We start from the raw sequence: 23,077 nt of genomic DNA, 5'->3' as shown, positions 1-23,077 counted from the left end.
GGCGCTAACCTGCCATGGTGCTAATTACGCCGCCGTAATTTACGGCGGCGTAATTAGCGCCTTCCCCACTCCCATTATGCCCTATGGGGCAAAAATGGGAATGGGGAAGGGAAAATGGGAAATGGGGATTTACCGCCCCACTCACCTTGGAATGGGGCGGTAAATCCGCCATCCACCATGGTGTAAACAGAGTTTACACCATGGTGGTAAAGTTGGTGCACTTAGCACCAAGGTTGTAATGAGGCCCATTGTCTAGATTGAGTTCTGCGCTGCCGTAATCTCACTGACGTTTTACTCTCTGGTGTTCTGCGCAGACGCAATCCTGTGAACGCTGACACTCAGGTTCGGCGGAGCGCCATTCCTACTGCGGCGCGGTTTGCGTTCTGCGCAGCCGCAATACCGATGATTAGTATCTCGTATTCCGCGCAGCCGCAGTACTGCAGGTTACTTGCGTAGTCTATATTGTGTTCTGCGCAGCCGCAATACCGTTGACTGGGATCTCGCATTCCACGCAGCCGCAGTACTGCAGGTTACTTGTGTGGTCTATATAGTGTTCTGCGCAGCCGCAATACCGATGATTAGTATCTCGCATTTCACGCAGCCGCAGTACTGCAGGTTACTTGTGTGGTCTATATAGTGTTCTGCGCAGCCGCAATACCGATGATTAGTATCTCGCATTACACGCAGCCGCAGTACTGAGTACTGGGGGTTACTATCTTGGTCTAAATTGTGTTTTGCGCAGCCATAATGCTGGGTAGGATTTTTGCTCTGCGCAGCCGCAATACAGTAAAGGGCACCCCGGAAGTGGTTAAAGGAATGTGCTGTATCCGGCAACTCTACCGCCTCTTTTTAGGTGTTGAACCGAAGCCTGTACAAACGTAATTTGGAAGAAATTCACCCAAGATCACCTTGGGGGGAAATACCCAAAACCACTGGCGATAGAAACAGCCAATTTCACTGCCAGGAAACACTGCAGGGCCCGGTGGGGGCAATGCTGGGGCAGGGTCCGGATAAGGTGAGTGGCCTTCAGTGGACAGCGGTCGCTGCTGCCGGCTGGGCCCTTGTCCCGAGGCCTGCAGCCATCGTGCCTGCTGGCACTCTAGGCACTGCATTTCCAACGTTCCTGCTAACTCTGGGGCTGTAGGACCGGCGTCCAGGCAGGCTGGCTGAAGATGACCCAGGAGAGAAGGGGGGCGGGGGAGTCTGCAGTTTACTATCACTACAAGCCCATGACACCGGAGTACACCCCTTAGTTGGCACCCCCGAGCCCTGCTGTGCTCTCCTTTCTGTACCCATGGACCGAGCAATGGTGTGGGCTCAGAGTATCATGGATTTTGATGTTATGGATCCTATCTTACCTCTGTCTTATCTATAATTTTATCCACGAATTTCAAGTTTCTTTCATTCTGTATATTATTCAGGGCCAACTAGTCCTGGCTTCCAACCTTGGCTGTGGCCACAGAAAGCATCTGGCCACTGTCTGTCCAGTCTGCAACAATTAGGATAAAAGATTGTGGCCTACTGGCCCTGGCAATTGGCTGTGGTGTGCATCCCCCCTCACTAGTAAATACTGAGGTCCCACCAGGGCTGGCCCAAGAAAGTGCGGGCCGTGCTGGTAAAAGATGTATAGGGCCCTATAGTAACATTAAAAACACGTTGCCATGAGCAGTTGACACGCACACACTGTGACAGCCAGTATATGAGTTGTCACTGTTAATATTTACCTACGTGGCAATTCCAGGAGCGAGGCATTTTTTGAAGTAGCAGAGGTCATATAATTGTAGCTCACTATGCCTTATTTGCCTGGGAGCCCACACTGTGGTTAAGTAGAGAAGCCAGGATTTGAGACTAGTCTGAAATTCAGTAACTTGAACACCTCTATTCCCAGATGAAATTGGTAGAAATATTGTTTGTAAAAGGTATTTTTTAAACGTTTGTTAGAAAACACCATCTGACTGTGGAAGGCATTGCAAAAATATGGTGATTGCGTTTTAACTGCTGTTTTTGAAGATGTTTACTCATTCTTTCTTTTAATTTAAAATGATTTAGTTTAATCATAGGGCCTCATTACGACCCAGGCGGTCCGGAAATAACGGTGGCGGTAAACCCGCCGCCACCGTTGTTTCCAGACCGCCTGAGTCCGACCCCTGCAGGCGGGAGGTGATGTTCGACCTGGCGGGTTTAACACCTCCCGCATGCAGGCGGACGAGGAAACACCGGCAGCATTACGAGATGCTGCCGGTGTTTCCATGATCCCCATTTCCATTGAGTCCCATAGGACTCAATGGGAATGGGGATTTACACCATTCTGCCTCCGTGATTCCCGGAAAACCGGGGTTGTAATGCCCCGGTAATTCCGGGAATCACGGAGGCGGAATGGTAATACGAGTCCGGTGGTAACCAGGCGGTTTTACCGCCTCGGTTATCGCCGGACTCGTAATGAGGCCCACAAAGTTTTGATTTGGTTTCGTTAAAATATATCACATCTTAGTATTAGCATAACATGAAATTATTGCAAGACCGAGTATCTGCAATGTCCAATTTATGAATTTGGTTCTTTTGGATAGTCAAGAATGTCCGCAAGAATAGATTGGCAAATAGAATTCTCTTGTCGGCAAGGGCTGGGCAGATCATAATGAGATGTTTCAAGGTTTCGGGTATATTTTTGTCCAAGCAAAAGTGGTAGAATTGTTCCTTCATGGGTATTTGTCGAATATTAGCTAGTCTTTGTCTGGTTGGATAGGTGTTCAGACGGATTTTCATGAAAGCAGTACGGACAATTGGATCTGGGAAAAGTGCCAAGTAATGCGGGAGTTCATGAATTGCGCAGATGTCAATCGAGCATTGTAGGTTCATGGAGTATCTTTGTTTTTCTGCAGATGTTTTAGCCCAATCATTCTGCTGCATTTGCATTCTTATCTTCGCGCGCTGAGGGCGGTTGGTAAGCATTTCTAGTGTAATGTCGTCTTTCGCCATTTGTTGGACTAAGGCGGCTCTCCATGTTTTCAACATTGTGTTATTCATGGCATGCAGGGTCTCTCGTATGATTTGAAGTGCTGGGATTGGATTTTCTTTTTAATTTATCAGCTTACGCAAGAGATCCATCTGCTTCCACCATACAATCGAGGAGAGGGATTGTAGGGCCAGTTGAAACCGTATTCTGACCCTGGGGAAGCTTTTTGGCAGGTTCAGAATCTTGCACCAGAAAGCTGCTTCTAAGGATTGCCAGTTTACCACTGTTGCTATAATCATGGCATCACTTCCGTAGGTAATGATGGGAATGACCTTTTGCCGGTAGAACGCCAGGATGGGTTTTAAGGAGAAATTTGCAATAACGTCTTTGTAACATCACTCCTTGTCTGGCTAGCCTTTGGATCTTACCTTCCATCGAAGTCACCCAAGCTGATTTGGCCTTCTACTGATTAATTAGTAGACCAAGGTATTTGAAAGTCGAGAGTTTGTAGTTTGATGTTTAGTTAATGTCATTATTTTGGTTTTTTTGACATTGATTTGCAACTCGTTGGTGTTCATGTATGTTTCTGTCATCAGCAGGTTCTCTTGTAAGCCTGATGGGGTTTTATCCAGCAGTACAATGTCGTCAGCATACATGAGATATGCAATCGGAAAGATATTGATTTTTGGCGGATTAAGTGAGTCAGATTTTATGTGGGTGAAATAATCAGCGGTGTATAGATTGTACAAAGTTGCAGCAAGAGGACATCCCTGCTTTAGGCCATTGTGTGTTCTTATTTCGCCTGTAGTGAGTCCTTGTTTTGCTAGTCTGACGGGAACAGATGTATTGGAGTAGAGTAGCTTAATGGGTTCGCTGACCTCTAGTGAACATTTCCATTTTGCAAGTTTTGGACATTTCCATTTTGCAAGTTTTGGACATTTCCATTTTGCAAGTTATGGCGTCAAATGCCATATGAAGGTCAATGAAGGCGGCATACACTTGGGAGTTGTTCCTTAGGGCTTCATGCTTTATTAAATTTAGAATCAAAAATTCACATTTGTGCCCACATTGGGCGTAAAGCCTGTTTGTCTAGCATCGAAGCAGTGTGTTTCTTTAACCCATGCAGTCAGTTTTTGAAGGAGATATGTCGCAAACAATTTTCCCAGTGGATCTAGGAGAGCAATAGGTCTAAAATTAGATGTATTATCTCTGTCGCCTTGTTTATAGATCGGGAACAGCATTGCTCTAGACCAAGTTGCTGGTATCGATTTGAGTTTGTTGATTAAAGTCAGAATGAAGTCCATTAGGTTTGCCCAAATCTCCAGAGCCTGTTTCAGAATGGCATTAGACAGGCCATCGGGCCCAGGGGCGCGAGAGGGATTGAGTTTTTTGATCATCTGTTGGAAATGATGTTTATCCCAAAGCATGGTCCATTGATTTGAGATGGATAGTTCTGCCAAGGTTTCTTCTTTGTGTCAAAATTTATACAGATTATTCAAGTGTGAAATCCATTTTTGTTCAGAGACATTGGAAACCATCAGATGTTGGTGATTGGGGTCATAATTTAGCAAATTCCACAGATTCCTCAAGTTCTTAGCGTTAGAAGCATAGCTTCGGCATCTGATTGTTGCATGGACATCTCATAGTTTTTTTTCCCAATTTCTGAAAGCTTGTTTCGCTTTTTTCATATTTTGCAGATTTTCAGATGTGAGATTCTTTCTCCATTTACGGAGGTGTTGACAAAGGATTTTCTTTTTATTTGCTAGCTCAGGATTATAATAATGTCGATGAACAGGTTTTTCTGCTGGAGTGGCATTGATCTGGAAGGGGATCAACATCCAATCATAATTTAACTTTTCTTCATCTGGCATGTTGGTTTGACAGAAAGTCCGTGGCAAGAAGACTTGACGTTTTAAGCTAAGTCTTAGGGCCTCATTACACGGAAGGAGGTAAGGGTTAACGGTCACCGGTAAGTGTACCAGTGACTGTTAACCCTTACCGCCTTACTACGACCTTAACGGCTGGTGTAGACCAGCCGTTAAAGTTGGGACCCGCAAAGGGACCTTGGTGCTAATTACGGTACCACAATTTGCAGTACCGTAATTAGCTCCTTCCCCCATTCCCATTATGCCCTATGGGGCAAAAATGGGAATGGGGAAGGGCCATGGAGAAAGGGGGAATTACCGCCCCGCCAACCTTGGAATGGGGTGGTAATTCCCCTTTCCTCCATGGTGGTACCGGTATGGTACCGGCGGCAACCGTGGTGCTAATAGCACCATGGTTTACTGCCTACCATGTAATGAGGCCCTTAGTCTGGTGGTGGTTCCTGTGAGTTCTAAAGGTGGAGCTGGAATTATCGTGTTCTGATCAGACATTCCAATGCCACGCAGGATGAGCATAGAATGATCGCTCTTAGTAGAGGGTTGGATTGTATATTCCAGTATCAAATTATGCAAAGTTGATGACAAATAAATGTAATCGATGATTGGTGTGGTGTTTCTGCAAGACCAGGTGGGAATCGGCAACTTGTGTTCGTCACAAGAGTGGGTCATTAGTATCAGGTTTCTTGTGGTAATTTCTTTAGACCATCGGAGGGCTCTGGTTGTCAAATCATCAGGAGGTCTGAGGAGACCAGTAGAAGTAAAGAGATGGATGTTAAGGTCCCCACAGATGATGAAGTCGATGTTGGGGAATCTCAAGATGAGTCTATCGATGGTCAGAAAGACGCCATCCAGGAAGCTGTTGTCATTTAATGCCACTGGATTCCAATACACATTTATAATTGCAATCAAACTAACGGTAGGACTAATCTGTTTACTTGGATAGGCCGAGTTAATTGATTTAGAAATCTTGATCAAAGTGAATTGGGTCCATGGGTTGATGTTCTCCGTTTCAAGAAAGCTCCAGGCTGGAGTAATCTTAATCAGTGTCAATAGGCCAGAGGAAGCACGTCCCCGGACGCCTTGTAAAGCCGGGTTAAGCACAGTTATAAATCCATCACAAGTCGGAGGTTTGGTGAGCCAAGTTTCCTGAAGACAGATTACTTGACGGGGCTCAAGTTCCGGGACAGGGGAGTCAAACAAATGGGAATGTCCTCTCGTATTCCATGAGCACAGTATCCAGCCAAAGGTTTGTGAAGAAGTTAGTGGTTATGAGCGGTAGGCTGGCTTGTTGGATTGTAATGGAGAGTCGACTTCGTACTCTCGCCAGAAGGTAGACTGGAAGTAAATCTGGCTCTCAAAACGATGGTCTCTGTCTAAAAAAGTCCTGTTGTTCTTTGTTCTCAGCGATCTGTCATGATGTTTCCATCTATGAGCGTCAGGTGCTGCTGCAGATTGTATAGCTGGGCGATTACATTCCCAATCATCTTCTGTTGATCCCAGTATTTGTGAACATGCAAAGCCTAGGGATAATAATGGTGCAGTCATCTGTATAATCCGGTTCGTTGTAGCTTGGGTGTAAAATTCTATCTGAATCTTTTCTAAAAGTTGGTCGTCAACAAAGATTACGGTCTTGATTTCTTGTGATTGTATTGAATTTAGTTGCAGTATGGCGTGCAACAGTCTTAAGAGATTTGTCCTGTTGAGGATGATAGGATCTCTTCTACGTTCAACACAGGTCATCTGAAGAGAGTAAGGGCCTCATTACATGGTAGGCGGTAACCCTGGCGCTATTAGCGCCATGGTTGCCGCCGGTATTTTACCGTGTCCGCCTTGGTGGATGGTGGAATTACCAGCCCACTCCAAGGTGAGCGGGGGCGGTAATTCCCCATTCACCAAGGCACTTCCCCATTCCCATTTTTGCCCCCATAGGGCATAATCGGAATGGGGAAGGAGCTAATTACGGTACCGCAAATTGCGGTACCGTAATTAGCACCGAGGTCCCTTTGCGGCACCGTAGTTTAACGGCTGGTAAAACCAGCCGTTAAGGTCGGGTCCCGCAAAGGGAACTCGTAGTAAGGCGGTAAGGGTTTACCTGTGCCCTCACCGGTACCGGTAAACCCTTACCGCCTAACGTGTAATGAGGCCCTAAGTCTTTTTTTTCTGCCATGGGTCTACAAACTGAGGTAATCGATATACATCGGAAGAGTGAGGTTTCCATGTATCGGCCCTTTGCAAGAGTTGCTCATTAGAAGGCGGGTAGGTTGGTGGATCTGTCGGGGTCTGAGATATTGTCAGACTCTTTAGACGTTCTTGTTGTATCACTTGAGTAATTTGACAGAGCGTCTGAAATGCAAGTGATGTCACCTGAGTAAGAAGAGGGCACATCCGATATAGTTTCACAAGAAAGGTTTTGGCCATTGTTCTCCTTCGATGAATCGATTGCATATTCATCCAGTATTATTAGTACTGATTCATTGGGGGAAGTGACCTCAGGGGTCTCCGGAGGATCCATATGTGTTGTAAAGTTGAGGAGGTCCTCTGTTTGAATTTCGGATTCAGTTGAGCAGGTTTGGGTGGGGCATAGTGGCTGAAGATGGGTGGTGCTGGATACAATTTTCAAAGCTCTTACTTTTTTCCCGTTTGTAATATGAGGATTCGAAGGCTGAATTGGATTGTTATCTGTGGGCGTGATTGCGTTTCTTAAGAAGGCTTGCAAGCCTGTTTGTTTGGTGCCCATTTTTCTTTTGTTTTTCGATTTAGAGATCTGTTTAGCAGACGCGATTTCATTGTGTAATTTTTTATTTGAGAAGATATGAAAGGTGTCAGAAGATTTCACGAAGGGTATAAGTTTGGCAGGTATCGCAGGGAAAGATTGTGGTTAAGCAGGGAGAGCAACAGTAATATCATTCAGATTCTGTACTTCCGTTGCAGTTGCCGTGTCAATCGTCTTCAGGTACACCGGGATCGGTATCGTGGGAGACTTGGATAATGGTGGAAGATGTGTCTTCATCAGAGTCATCGGGCCTCATTACGACCCTGGCGGTAAGGGGTTAACGCCAGCGTTAGCTGCGCCGACCCCTTACCGCCAACTACGAGGTCCCTTAGCGCCATGGCGCTTTTAACACCTGCTTTTAGCAGGTGTTAAAATCCATGGCGCTAAGGGACCATGGAGTTAATTACGCCACCGTAATTTACGGTGGCGTAATTAACGCCTTCCCCACTCCCATTATGCCCTATGGGGCAAAAATGGGAATGGGGAAGGGTAAATGGGGAGTGGGGACTTACCGCCCCGCCGACCTCGGAATGGGGCGGTAAGTCCGCCAACCACCATGGCGTAAACGTAGTTTACGCCATGGTGGTAAAGTCACGGCCCAGGCGGTAACTTACCGCCTGGGTCGTAATGAGGCCCATCATAGTGGAAGTAAGTAGGGCTTTATCTGCTCTATCTGCCGCTGCCATATCCAATATTCGCGTTTGCCACTGGTGAGAGTTCTGCTTCGCGGTCTAAACGTTTTTGTATTGTGGTAATGACATTCTCCAGATGGATCTATTTAGTGTGGATTAATGCTAGAAGGGTTGCTTGATCTTTGATGCTCTCGTTAGAAGCTTCATATAACTTGCAAAAAGGAATCATGGTTTGTGTGGTGATTGCTATACGTATATTTTGGAGCTCGACCACGGTGGTTGGGATCCTTTGGATGGGTGACTCTTCAGGGATATTTATTGGTAGTGAGTTGATCCTCTGTGTGGTTCGTGAGTAGTGGCTTTCTCTTATTACTCTCAGAGTAAGTGTGGCACGAGGCATCTTCTTCATGTTCAAACTTGAATTTCTTTATTATTGGCTCTCTCTTACTGAATTGTGGATGTGCATTCCAAGCTTTATTTGGAGAGTTATTGTCGGGGAAGTGTGAATTTCTTAAGGCCGGGGTGGATGTAGATGGAAGCTCATTTAGTCGGTTGAAGTGTAAGCCCCCGAAAAAGTCTTTCCTTTTTTCAATGTTGGTCATAAGTGACTCAATTTCAGTGATGTCAAGCGATAGCCGTGCCGCCCTAGTGTTTGGTTGGTGTGCGACTCTTTGCTTCGTAGTGTTTTGCGGACTTCTCATGGAGTAAGACTTAAGCCATCTCAGTTTGGCCTGTTTGGCTTTTTCTTTTTTGGACGATTCAGAACGTTGGTACTAGTCTGTTTTATGTTTGTCTTTTGGGAATCTGCCAGCTATTGTGTTAGATAGAAGAGCCAGGTTAGATTCAAAAGCCTGCTCTGTTTGTTGGGAGCCTTGTGCAGTCTTGAGCGGCATCTCTGTCAGAGTCTCCTCGTATTTTTATGTCTTTCAGCTGTTTTGTTGGCGACGCCGCAGGATGGGGGTTGATAGCTGAAGGTCTCCGCTCAGTGACGATATTCGGGGAAAGGGGGGATCGGCAGTAATAATATTCACAGAATTATTCAGAGCATCTTGAGAATTTGTTGCGCTGGAAGAAGGGGAAACCATTCTGTTCGGATCATTATTACCAGGATGGAAGATCTTTTGACTCATCCTTTCAGAGGCATCGAGTACACTAGTCAAGGGCTCAGGATCTTTAATTGGGCGAGGGTGAGCCGTACTAGCTACCATTTCTTGGGTGAGGTCCGGTCTCTGTGGGGATGATGTTGGTGAAGTTATGGGCAGATGTTGTGCGGGCTGGTGTATGCTCGTTTGTCGATCTTTTTTGCTTGATGACATAAGAAGGGCTTGCTCTATAGTCGGTTGAAATGCAGAGTCAGAGACGGTAGGTTTTTTTGGTCGTGTTTCCCTTGTTGTCTGGTTCTAGGGCCAGATTTATGTGTAGGGGTAGATTCTTGTTCTAAGGGGGGCGAATTTGCTCTGAACGTCATCTGGTAATTTCTTTCAAAGCAGGAAGTTTAGTAAAATGATGTCGGTGTGTTGTCAGAAAGTGGCACAGATTTGGGGGAATAGCAGCGCGCAGGATGGGGATGCAGACGGGCCGCCACAGTCTCCCAAGCGGCTCTTGATCTTTCTGGCTTTCACAAATGGGGGTCTGTGATGGTATGCAAGTCCAAACTCCACACCACAGTTGGGAAACAAGGTTAAGCGGAGTGCTTCGCAGAGATTGTAAGGGAAAAAAAAAGTAGAAGGAATGTAACAATCGAGATTAAAGGGTCTAATCCCCACAGTCTCGATCTAGTCAAGATTCCTGGAAGGTGGTTGAGTCAAGTGCAGCGTGACACAGATGTACTAAAGGAATGTGGGGTAAGGGACCCGCGCCGGTCAGGATCAAAGGGGCGAGCCCCCACAGTCTCCTGAACACGGCAATGGCCAAATGGCTTTGTTTTGTGCAGAATCCACAAGTTTTGATACAATTAAGTCAGGCAACGCACATTTACTGAGGGTGATTGAAATGGAAATCACGTAGCGCGCAGGATCAAAGGGGAAAGCCCCCACAGTCTCCCAGGCGCGACGTTGAGTTTAGACCAAGTTCGCAGGTTACGGCAAAGCTGCTGAATTGTAGATGGACTGACACAAAATTTAATAGGGAGCACGTGTCAGGCAGGATCAAAGGAGCACGCCCCCACAGTCTCTCGGACACTTAATTTACCAAGTGTGTCAAATTCGTCTGCTAGGCTCAGAAGATGTTGCAGACAGAGCCAAAGTCACATGAGGGGCGAGGAGGCAAGGGAGAGCCTCGCAGATTCGTAAGTGTGGCGTTGAACAGCTGATTCAGAGTTTGAAATGAGCAATGCCGCGTAGCGCGAACACTCAGGAAATGTTGGGCGCAGCTCTGGAGAGTTTCCACTGTTGTGCGAGTAGGTTCAAGGAAAACAGCAAAGTGGCGTAGTGCAACAATCGTTCGCAGCGGGTGTAATCAAACAGCTCTCCGACCCCGCGGAGCAGGGCAGAAGGACCTCACAGCGAGTCCGCGAGGAACACTACAGATCGGCAGAACGACCCAGCAGCACAGCGGAGGGAGCGCCTGCAGGCACGCCAGTGCGCCTCGGTCTCCGAAGCAGGCGGAGTCGGGATACGGCAGCCCAGGTAGGGGGAAAGTCAGCACTGGGAGAAAGGAGCCAAACCTCGATGGGTTGTTGTGTGGCAGTGGCAGGGAGGGAGGGGGTAGGGGGTAAGACACCTACCACAATGTTCTGGAGGGTTCTGTGTCGAACACTCTGTTGTTCGTAGATCAGGAGGCTGCAGTTCTTTGATCTCAGACAGGCTGGAAGCAGCATGAGTTTGTGCAAGGGGCTGTCCAAATAAAACGTGCCAAGGATGGCAGGGATTGGCCTCTGGGCTTTCAAGGCAGGTTGCGTCGACTGCGGGATTGCTCTATAGTGAGGTACATCCGATTTACCTGGGAGGTCTTGCGTCAGTGAGGTATTTCTATTTGTTTATTAATTATATCGCGCACCTAAACCTCGGGTAACTGGGCCCTGGAAAGACTTAACATGTTACAGATATACATACATAGGTAATCAGGTAAGCAACTTTGCAGGTCTTCAAACCTTAACAAAATAATCGGGGCTTAAGTTCTAAAAAAAAGTGTGGGGCTCAATAATATATGCACAGGCCCTAATGGATCTCGGTAAGAATATCACATTTTTTAATACGAGATAAAAAAAACTTGAATTTAAAACAACATATTTAAGCTAAATTAAATGCGGGGGGAGACCCCCGAAGCCACCAACACCCCCTTCTTTAATAAATACCCCAATCCAACCCCATCTATTTTTTTTGTCTAAATGTTTTTTTCAATTTGAGGTTTTCTATCTCACAGTAATAGTCTGCGATATTTTGTAGTGATACCAGCGCTAAGTACATGGGGGCAGACAGGGTAGTTACCTCCTTTCTCCTTTCCATGTTCATCAAATCACTGATTGTGGCATGGTTTCTATCTCCTCTCCAGCTGGGTTCAGGCTTGGTGAGGTGTTAAAAAGGAGTGAGAGAACCCTTTTACTGAGAACGACCATGGGTCAAAACCCCTTTTCTATGGAATTTCTTCCACTCAGGAGGGTCCACAACCATGTTTTGGCTCACGGCACCCTTCACAGAGGAGAAATATCCATTTACATATTAGTCTTTGTCCGAGCCACAAGGGCAGTCCAGCCCCGAAATGCTAGGCTATGAACCATGAGTACCACCAGCAACCCCAGACACGTTTTGTCCTTGTTGTGCCTCCTCAGTGAGGTGAAGTTGAGCCTCTCTTAAGCACAGTGAGCAAGGGTTTAGCTCGCTTTCACCCCAAGTACTGATACAAGGAAGAAGCCTCACTTCTTGGTTTTATGGTCAGTGGTTTTACTTAGGCCACTGGACAGAGGAAGCATTCCTCTGATGATAGACTCTCTTGTCGCCTGCCCTGCATCCCTACCAGGTCTGCCTAACTCTCCCATACCTGCCACTAGGATTCGGGAATCTCTCTGGTTTTTCCTGTGATCGGGAGTCTTGATGGCTGCATCAGCATTCCTTCTTCCTCAGTCCGTCAGCTGCTTGGGTCTGTGGTCTGCTTTCCAGCCTCAGTGCTAACAGCAGAGCATTCAGTCCACCTGATCACAGCCGTGCCACCGTTCGGTTCTTCAGCACTGGCCCAAAGTTACTTCCTGCTCGACCTCCTCCAGACTTCCACGGCTGCTCGCCTGCATCCACCGCTCCGCCTGGTTCTTGTTCATCACGGGCTGAAGACAATAGTCCTTCTTCTGTTTTCCTTTTACTATGCCACTTCAACCCTGGCGCAACATCAACGCCTGCAGTTCTGGTTATCATGTTAGTCCTTATTCCTCCAATAGGTTGCCTCGTCCCAGCACCTGGGTCAGGCAACCCCTCAGGACTCTCAAGGAACTTCTTTGTCCCAGTACCTTTGGTTATGTCACCCTCACAGATGTTACAGAAGTACATGTGCCTACTCTCACTATGGGACTTTGTGTTGGAAGTGGGGCTTAAGGACTATATAATAAGTGAGAAACCTGAAGGTGTCTCACTTATTAGTCCCCGGTGATCTGTCAACCATGGTGGCCTGGACACGGCCATCGCTATTGGATCCAGTTCCTGGGGGTGGACCATTACGGTAGGATCACCTGGATGGGGGATCTTTAGGGAGTGAAGGTAGGACACCGAAGGGTGAGACGGGGTAGCCCCTTCCTCATGACACCTTTTCCCCATACTGTCAAGTAAGATACTTAGAAACTCTATCCGCCCCATTCCAACCCTGTGGGAAATAAAGAAATAATATCAGAGCTGTTTATCTGAAATGTCCCAACACAAGGGTAAGGCAGAGTCAGGCAATTGCCGACAACTACACACATCTGACTGCCCTTCCCCTCCCAACTGGGATAAAAGGCAGAGTACAAGAGCATACTGGAAGCAAAGCTGAATGCACGAGGAAATAATTATTCCAGGACGGCAGTTCATACAGAGGAGAAAGGCGGCGAGACTTGAAAGGACATCAAGGAGGGAGTTGCCCTTGTCCTTTTCAACCCAGACCCGCAAAGCCTTTGACAAAAGAAACATAAGACCAGGAATCACAGCTGGCGAATGGTGTGACTGATGTCAGCGGTACATGGAACCCCCCCCCCTCACTGATAGCCAGGGCGGGGAAATGTGGTTGGCATTGTGGTACCGTCTTTGATTCCAGAAGCGAAAGAAATGCCGAGTTCAGCACAGCCGGTGAGTTGGAAGAACCTGATAGTGGGTCGGACTATGTTAGACTCGAGGTTGCAGTGGCAACATTAAGAAGATTAAGAGACAGAGGTCTTTTGTGAATGAACTTGGTACCAGAGATAGTGATCCGGCTCCACGTGGGTGCTCATTCGAAGGTCTCTGGCTGGTACCTCTTTCTTGAACAAAGAAAGTATTGAACTGAAAGATAGTGAAACTACAAGTACCAAGAGGCCATAGACAAGGACGGTGTGGGGTTTCATGGTGTATATACAAGGGTAGGGCCAAACCCCTTGTACAATTGAAAGTCCTTGACATGTAGAAATTGTGAACTGTGGAAAGTGTGAACCTGACTGAGGTAGTTGTGAGACAGGCATTTGTGCCCGGGCAAACTGGTTATTGTAAATGAATATGCCCTTGGCATAGGCCCACAAAGTGACGCAGCAAGACGTGATCGCCCTTCGGAAGTCTTTCTTTAAAGTTAGTAAGTGATGTGGAAGGTCTGAGCCTGGATCAGGGGGACCTAACAAAAAGGTGTTTTTTTAAAAAGAAATTGAGACTTTTGAATATTATAAATAGGAAACTTGATTGAAAGATGATGGTGAACCCGACTGAGGGACATCAAGAGAAAAGTGTGAAGGAGCTAAGTGGACAACATTGTGACGACTAGCATGAACCCGACTGAGGGATGTTCACAGTGAAAGGTTGGTGTGAGCCATATGAGGATTGGAGCCCAGCTGAGGGGGATCCAAGGGTGAAGAGTAATCACCCTACGTGAAGGTTAACAGAAGGAACGTTTGTTTTGTTGTTTTGGCATATCGGGCCCTCTAAGGCAAGAGACTTTGCATGAGAAGAGACTTGGGCATAGAAGGCCCTGATATAGAGGACAGGAACTATGAGCTTGTGCCAGAGTGTGCTGTGCTCAAGAGTCCCGCCTTGTCCTGTGCTAAAAACGTGGGGAAGGGAGACCCCGGCCATAATATCCTGACATTTTGTGAACACTTCTTTCTTTTCTTGTGACTATTATCCCACACTATTTTGTAGTATATCGGTAAGGATTGGAAATAGTTTATTTTTTATTTTTAGTATAGGCCCTTTTTAGTGGTCTAGACTCCACCAGGACTGTATTATTGTTTGATGTTCGTAGCTTCCTCCCATCTTAGATTTAGGGTTAGATTAGGCATTTATCTCACCCATTTTTCAGTTCGAAATGTGATCACTTGTACCTGTCTTGCTTTGATACCATGCCTTTCTTACACCCTGGATGAATCTTCACAGCGGAAACCGCGGTGAGAAAAAAGTTTGAAAAAAACCCTTGGGGTTAATTGGTGGCCAAAAGAGCACCTGGAAAGGCTAGGGGAGTGGAATGATGTTGAGAAGGAGCTGTATTCATAGGTCAAAAGAGGCTGTGCAGGTGCCACAGAGTCTCCGGTCAATTTTCCTGTCTGCGGTTATTTGGATTTCTGGGGGTTCTGGGTGAGTCTTGTTATTTGAAGGGGTATTGTACATACTTGTTATATGGTTTAATTACATTGTGGGGGAGTATACCGTATTTGTAATATGGTGGAATTATATAATTGAAGTGTATATGATATTTATGATTGTAGCGCTTATGGAATATGTATTTATTTGTGAAGATAGCAAATGGATAATATTTCAGATGGTTACTTGCATACAGTAATAATGCTTGAATCACTGGCTCTTTTTCTGTGAAAAAAACAGAATAATTTGTTAAGCAAGCTAGTTTATAACTTCTAATTGCATACAATTTTACAAATATTACATTTTTTACCCTCATAAATAGTACATTCTATGTACTATGTTTGGTACAACATTAGTGTGTGCAACACCGTTGTTGTTTTGACATGAAATCATTATTGGGGCATTGGGAAACGCAGTGTAATTTTGTGAGTGTAATTATGATAGTATGTTTGTTTGAAGTGTGGTGTAATTAAGGGAATGTTTAAAGTGCGTAGGTAACCGTTGGCATAGTCTAACTGTCTTGGATTTTGAAAGTATTGTTATAGTATTTTAGATACCAGTTGGCATATTCTAACTGTTTATTGTATTGCACTTTAGGGAGTAAATTTGAGGTAATGGAATATTAAATAGGCATTTGTTAGATTTGGTGGTAACGTTGGTGTATTGTATTTATATTGGATTTTTAAAGAAAATTTGTAGTAACAGTAAATGTGATGACATATTTGAAGGGTATTGCAATGAAGGGTATTTCTGAAGTAGTTAGATATCCATGGACGTATTCTGTTTATTGTGCTATCCTTTAGTGACTAAATTTGGGTTGAAGGATTATTAAGTAGGCATTTGTTAGATTTGCTGGTAACCTATGTTTTGGAGTAACAGAAGCGTTGTTACATTCAAACCAACCACTTCTTTTTTTGACATATGCAGTATAGTGGCCTGAATTAAATTGGGTACACTTTCCAGGTTATTGCGCTTGTACTTGCAGGTTTCGATAATTAACAAAGAAGTTTAATTATTATTAAAGATTTATTAGTTGGTTGATTGTTAAATCTTGCCTAGATTTAACAGTCAACCAACTAATAAATCTTTCTGTAATTATCGAAACCTGTAAGGACAAGCGCAATAACCTGGAAAGTGTACCCAATTTGTTTGTATGTTAGGAGATTCAGGGTTTAAATATCTGCTTTTCGTTGGTGTGTAGCTGTCCCATTAAGTTACTTAATACTTAATTTGAATTAGAAACCAAAGTCCTTCTACTGTCCAGTCATCCTATTTTATTTTATTAGTGGCCTCAGGTGATTGTGGCACCAGTGTGGTAGGTTATGCCCACTGTTGCGAAGGTTTTCTTGCCCAGAGATACTTGGCCATGTGTACAGCTAGTAAGCTTACAGTTGTTTTGGTACCATCTGCATTATCGTTAGAAGCAATAGTATCACATATTGGCCATGTGAGTTTATTTGTATGGTGGAACGGTCTGAATTACAAAAGGGACATAATATGCTATGATTTGCATTCTGCAGAACCTGGTGAAATGGAATGGATTCAGAATTTGTTATGGATACATACATAAATTATAATTAGGGATGTGCTCTTGTGAAACATGGTTGCAGAGAGTGCATGTATGTTTCCATGTGTATGAAATCTGGAAGATTTCATTTATAGGGATGTTTTTGGTTTCTAGTTTCTGTGGATCTTCCAGTGTGTGTATGGTGAATTATACCATTCCTGTACAGTAGTTCAATTATTGCGTTATTCCTGAGACACTGTAAGTGCTGTCAGGATTATTTGTGGCATTTCTATGAAGCACTAGCATTTGCAAACACAACTGGTCCGAGCCGTTTAAGTAAATGTTGTGAACAATTGAAGGAGAAGATTGATTGCTACATTTGCATAGCAATTTACTCCAGTTGTGTTGCTAAATTTAAATGGACCAGAGAGTTGTGCCTTTGTATCCTCTGATGGGCCTGTAGTTGTAGTTGAGTTTGAGAAGATACATTTGTCTCTGTCTTCTGATGGATGTGCAGTTGTTCTTGGACTACACAGTTTTGTGGTTGTATTATTTGATGGAACAGCAGTTGGTCTTTGTTTCTTCCGTGGTATAGTTGGGAGATTTGCAATAGGTTCTGTTTGTATTCGTTTTCTTTTTAAAGGGTTCCTTTTCCGAGGTACAGGGTGCATATCTAGATGGGGGTGTACAGCGCCCGCAGCCTGTTGCATTCTAGGATGCAAGGAATGTCGGTGTTGACTTTGTTTGCATCAAAGTTAACTAGGAATAGACCATCGAGTGCATGCAGATGCGAAAGTGCTATGTCACTCATACCTTCTTTAAAGGCTGTGCTGCCAATGTCAATCAATGCATGATCTAGGGTTAGACCTTACGATTTGTAAATAGTGACAGCATATGCAAGAGATAGAAAGAATTGTTCTCTGCATATGTACAGAATTGTTCTCTGCATATGTACATGTCTTTGAAAAGAAGGAAACGTGCTATTGTGCGGCTTCTTTTTTTAACTTCTGCAAGTGGATGTTGACAAACTGAATGTTGTCATGTGGATATGTTTGGAAGCCAACAACTGTACCAATTGCTCCATTGACTAGTCCTTGTTCTATGTCAAGGTTACATTTTGAATAACTCTGCAGTTTAGACACAGAGTTGATACTTTTTCTAATCCAGCTATGTAGGAGATAGATTTTTCTGAGCTATTTAGATGTCCTGTTGCTTGTTGACACATAGGGAGTGTCATGCTGTGCACTTATAATTAGTCTGTTGAGCTGATATGCAGTATGGGTTGCATTTCTTTTTTGTAACATTGTATCATTATATTTGGTTTTATTTGTATAGCGCACAACAGCCCGTGGGCATTGCAACGCTATTACATAGGTAAGTAAGTTACTTTGTTACTGCGGTATTGACTACAGCTTGCAAGGGTTGGCATTAAGGACATGCATTTTATATTTTGTTGTGTTATTTGTTCCATCACATCAGGAGCAGATGTGTTTTGCCCACATAGCCCATGGATTAGTCTAGCATTTAAGATGGATTTTTTATCTTTAGGAAGCAGACCAGTTCTAATGCTTTTTAAAATATTAGCATTGGTGAGATCTGCAAACTGATGCATTTTTTGAATTAGTACTCTGTAACAAAAATATTGCCATAGATTTACATTTCCACCACCCGCGAATGGGCAATTACCAGCCCATTCAACTCGTAATGGGCCGGTAATTGCCCATTCACAGGTGGTGGTGCCGTGCTGTTAAAACTGCCAAACTTGTAATGAGGCCCAATGTGTTCAGAGTTGCCATAATAGGCTGTAGCTGTTAAACGGTCTGTAGCTTCGTAGCACCCACATTCTCTATGGGAGAGCATTTTCATAGCGAAGCTGTACAATTTTTGTGACAGTGTTTTGTCAGATGATATGTCATAGCAGAGGTCTTTTAGCTCTGTTTTCTCAGCTTTGGCTGTGATATATCTTGCAACTGCAGTTGACTTGTCTGTAATGTATTTGTATTTTATGTCTATATTGGCATTCCGCAAGAGGGTAATGATTGCATTGCATTGTGATCATTGATGTACTTGGATGCTTTGTCCCTTTTTGATGTATGTATTTTTAGGGGGTTTGCCTTTTACACTGTCTAACAGAATACATGAAGCTATTTACGTGTCGTTTTGCGTAAACTGTTCTAGGGAAGACAAGGGGACAGTTGGTATAGTATTAACTTTTGGGTTTTTATTTATTTATTACATTTGTATTGCGCACCTAACCCTCAGGCAACTGGGCCCATAGCTTAAGAATATGGTTACATGTTCTGGAGGCTTAAGAGATTGGTTACATATTTAGCAGGCTTAGGAATTTGGTATCTAAGTCAGCAGTATTTGCCACACTTACGTTTTGGAAGAGTGAGATTTGTGTACGTAGGTCACTATGTGTGGTTTCTGAAGGGATGTTGCAGGTAATGTATTTTTCAATAAACTGTAAAACAGGGGCATCACTGTCAAGGCCAAATATAGGAGCATTTTCTATCCATAAACACATTTGCTTGTGTGGTGCTCTTCTGGATTGATAGTCGATAGTCTTTTCTCCAAACAAAGTGTTGCACTTCTCCGAGTGGAGGGCTAGTTTTTTTGCAGATGAAGTGCAGCATGGCAATGAATCAATGGTGAAAGTACCTTGTTACATTGACAGGTTCAAGAGAACAGAGTTCTCCTGGTGTTTTTATATCTACTCACACTGATTTATATCTATTTATACACACAAGGCTAGAGTCTGTGTTCTCTGCTGGTCTCACTGTGACACAGGTTCCCCTTCCTTATAGGGAGACCTGCATCATCAGCAATGGAAGAAGCACTGGGGTCTCATGACTCACTTGATCCTTCCAAGATGGCTGCCACCTTGCCTTTGTCCACCCCAGGCTGCCCTGGCCATGCAGCACCCTGATCACTTCACACTCTGTAACTGCCCACGCCTTAGATATCTATGACCTCCGGCTAACCCACAATTTAGACGCCCTTGCCATCACATAAACGTGGCTCCAGGAAGCCTCAGGCCCAACACTACATCTAGCCATCCCCCCAGGCTACACAATATATCGCAAAGACAGACCAAACTCCAGAGGAGGAGCAGTCACTCTACTGGCCAAAGACTCCCTCTCCACAAGGCCCTTCGACACCTTCCTAGAGAAAAACTGAGACATCCTCTCAATCAAACTCCCCACCTCTCCCATGAGCACTACCACCATCCACATCTACCATCCACCAGGCCCTACACTCACCTTCAAAGAAAATCCTTTCCACAACCTAGGTGACAATGGGGGTCATTACGAGTTTGGAGGTAGCCATGGTGCTATTAGCGTGCCACGGTTGCCTCCAAACTCGTATCCTGGTTCTCAGAATGGGGACTTACTGGGTCATTCCAACCTTGGAGGACCCAGTAATTCCCCATTCTGAAAACCATTCCCCATTCCCATTCGAGCCCCCATGGGGCTCAATGGGATTGGGGAAGGAGCTAATAACGGGCCCGCAAATAGCAGGCCTGTTATTATCTCCCTGGTCCCTTAGTGGCTCTCGCTAAGGGCAGCTGGTAAAACCAGCCGGCCTTAGTGGGACCCGCTAAGGGACCTCGGAATGCGGCAGTAACGGGTTAACGGCACTGGCAGCCTTACCGGTGCCATTAACCCCTTACCGCCGCACTCATAATGAGGACCAATATCAAGACCACTTTGCAAATCATCATCCTTGGCGACCTCAATCTAGGCCTCAATGACCCCTCCAACTTCCCAGCCACTTCCATATCAAACCCCCTGAAAGCACTAAACTTCCAACATATGATTAATGATCCTACCCACTCAAAGGGCCGCAACCTGGATTGGATCACAGCCCTCAACTGCCAAATCACCATCAAAACTTAACCCATGCCCCTGGACAGACCACCACATCATTTGCTTCACCTGAATTGGACCGGACCTTCCCTTCTTCCTCCTTCTCTGTGCGACCGCCGTCGACACCGTTAGGATGACAACTTACTTTGGGAGCCTCAGCCTGCATTGGGGACAAAGGTAGGCTCTGTTTGGAGCTAGATGGCAGCTGGTGATTCTCCCAGCCTTATTGCACACACTGCTTTTCCATCTACATGCTGTTAACACAGTGCATTTATTTTATTTATTTTTTACATTTATATAGCGCACAGACAGTCCCGGGGGCATTGTGGCGCTGTTACTTGTAAGAGACTTACAGGCCGATTCATGGAATAATTAGCGCGGCGCAAGTGGCCAAAAACGTGCGATTCGCAGTGGAATAGCGAAAATCGCAGTGCAAGTGCGAAAATCGCACGAAAAGCAGCGCACATCGATTCATGCAAGGCCGTGCGCGAGAAAACCATCGGATGTGCGCGGCGCACGTTGGCGCACAGGCCATCTCACGGCGTGCGCCAGGTCACAGCGAAAATCGCACAGGTCACAGAGAAAATCGCACATAGCGCAGCGCACACAAAAAAAGTAGGCGGAACACGGGGCGTAACACTCGGAATGGGGAACAACTTGCCAAAATGTGGGCGTCACGGGGGAAGTACAGGGTGCAAGTGCGCGGAACGCCCACACGCTCGCCTACAACCCATATTCATGGAATCGAATAGGGCAAAAAAGCGCATGGTCAAACCAGCGCACAGGCACAAACACGACCGCCACAAACACGACCGCCACAAGAAAGCAGGCGGTAGCGTCTCTGCGCCTGTAATAAATGTGCGCCAAAAGGTGCGCCAACAAATAGCACCTATATACAGCCATGATGGATGTCCTATACTGTGGCCCTCCAGGACAAATGACGTGCAAAGGGGTACCCACAAACACGGACACCCGCTGACTGAAAAATAACGTGTGTGTGTGTATTCCGGGGGGCGCGGGAAGTCTCACACGCGATTTGGCAGGGTACGTGGATTTCAGGGGTGCGCGGGAAGTTCCACACGCGATTTGGCCGGGTACGTGCGCGGGAATTTCCACACGCGATTTGTCTGGGTACGTGGATCTCAGGGGTGCGCGGGAAGTCACACACGCGATTTGGCAGGGTACGTGGATTTCAGGGGTGCGCGGGAAGTTCCACACGCGATTTGGCCGGGTACGTGCGTGGGAATTTCCACACGCGATTTGTCTGGGTACGTGGATCTCAGGGGTGCGCGGGAAGTCTCACACGCGATTTGGCAGGGTATGTGGATTTCAGGGGTGCGCGGGAGGTTCCACATGCGATTTGGCCGGGTACGTGCGCGGGAATTTCCACACGCGATTTGTCTGGGTACGTGGATCTCAGGGGTGCGCGGGAAGTCTCACACGCGATTTAGCAGGGTACGTGGATTTCAGGGGTGCGCGGGAAGTTCCACACGCGATTTGGCTGGGTACGTGGATCTCAGGGGTGCGCGGGAAGTCCCACACGCGACTTGGCTGGGTACGTGGATCTCAGGGGTGCGCGGGAAGTCCCACACGCGATTTGGCAGGGTACGTGCGCGTGAATTTCCACACGCGATTTGGCTGGGTACGTGTATGACAGGGGTACGCGGGAAATTCTACACGCGATTTGGCTGTGTGCTCCCAGGTATTCCCTGTACACCCTCCACGCCCCCTGCAGGCAGCCGACACCACAGGGGACTACCCTGCACACCTGCTCATGTCACCCAGAACCCCCACCCCCCAGCATCCAGGGGCAGCCTCCACCAGGCCCCCACTCATGTCTCCCACCACCCCCAAACCCCAGCATCCAGGGGCAGCCTCCATCAGGCCCCCACTCATGTCCCCCTGCACCCCCACCCCCAGCAGTGCAGGGGCACCCTCCACCAGGCCCCCACTCATGTCTCGCACCACCCCCACCCCCCAGCCACCAGGGGCAGCCTCCACCAGGCCCCACTCATGTCTCCCCCCACCCCCCAGCCACCAGGGGCAGCCTCCACCAGGCCCCACTCATGTCTCCCCCCACCCCCCAGCAGTGCAGGGGCAGCCTCCACCAGGCCCCCACTCATGTCCCCCTCCACCCCCACCCCCCAGCAGTGCAGGGGCACCCTCCACCAGGCCCCCACTCATGTCTCGCACCACCCCCACCCCCCAGCCACCAGGGGCAGCCTCCACCAGGCCCCACTCATGTCTCCCACCACCCCCACCCCCCAGCATCCAGGGGCAGCCTCCACCAGGCCCCCACTCATGTCTCCCACCACCCCCAAACCCCAGCATCCAGGGGCAGCCTCCATCAGGCCCCCACTCATGTCCCCCTGCACCCCCACCCCCCAGCAGTGCAGGGGCACCCTCCACCAGGCCCCCACTCATGTCTCGCGACACCCCCACCCCCCAGCCACCAGGGGCAGCCTCCACCAGGCCCCACTCATGTCTCCCCCCACCCCCCAGCAGTGCAGGGGCAGCCTCCACCAGGCCCCCACTCATGTCCCCTTGCACCCCCACCCCCCAGCATCCAGGGGCACCCTCCACCAGGCCCCCACTCATGTCCCCCTGCACCCCCACCCCCCAGAAGTGCAGGGGCACCCTCCACCAGGCCCCCACTCATGGCCCCCTGCACCCCCACCCCCCAGCATCCAGGGGCACCCTCCACCAGACACCCACTCATGTCCCCCTGCACCCCCACCCCC

At 46.9% G+C, this 23,077-nt stretch overlaps 1 protein-coding gene across 3 annotated transcripts in view; it reads left to right on the top strand.

Annotated features, from left to right (window-relative positions):
- Positions 1-720: 720 nt before the first annotated feature.
- LOC138489454 (zinc finger protein 1-like) overlaps positions 721-23,077 on the top strand; it is a 220,965-nt gene continuing 198,608 nt past the window's right edge. The window contains exon 1 of one of the 3 annotated variants that reach the window (XM_069617174.1): positions 721-1,015. In XM_069617174.1, coding sequence (XP_069473275.1) covers positions 992-1,015 — 24 coding nt within the window. In that variant the 5' untranslated portion in view covers positions 721-991. The remainder of the gene's footprint in view (positions 1,016-23,077) is intronic. The other 2 variants (XM_069617175.1, XM_069617176.1) reach the window with 2 other exon arrangements.

Source organism: Ambystoma mexicanum, chromosome 9 (assembly GCF_040938575.1).
Source record: "Ambystoma mexicanum isolate Mex_15411 chromosome 9, UKY_AmexF1_1, whole genome shotgun sequence".
Classification (NCBI taxonomy): domain Eukaryota; kingdom Metazoa; phylum Chordata; class Amphibia; order Caudata; family Ambystomatidae; genus Ambystoma; species Ambystoma mexicanum.
This window is presented reverse-complemented; position numbering and strand designations above follow the sequence as displayed.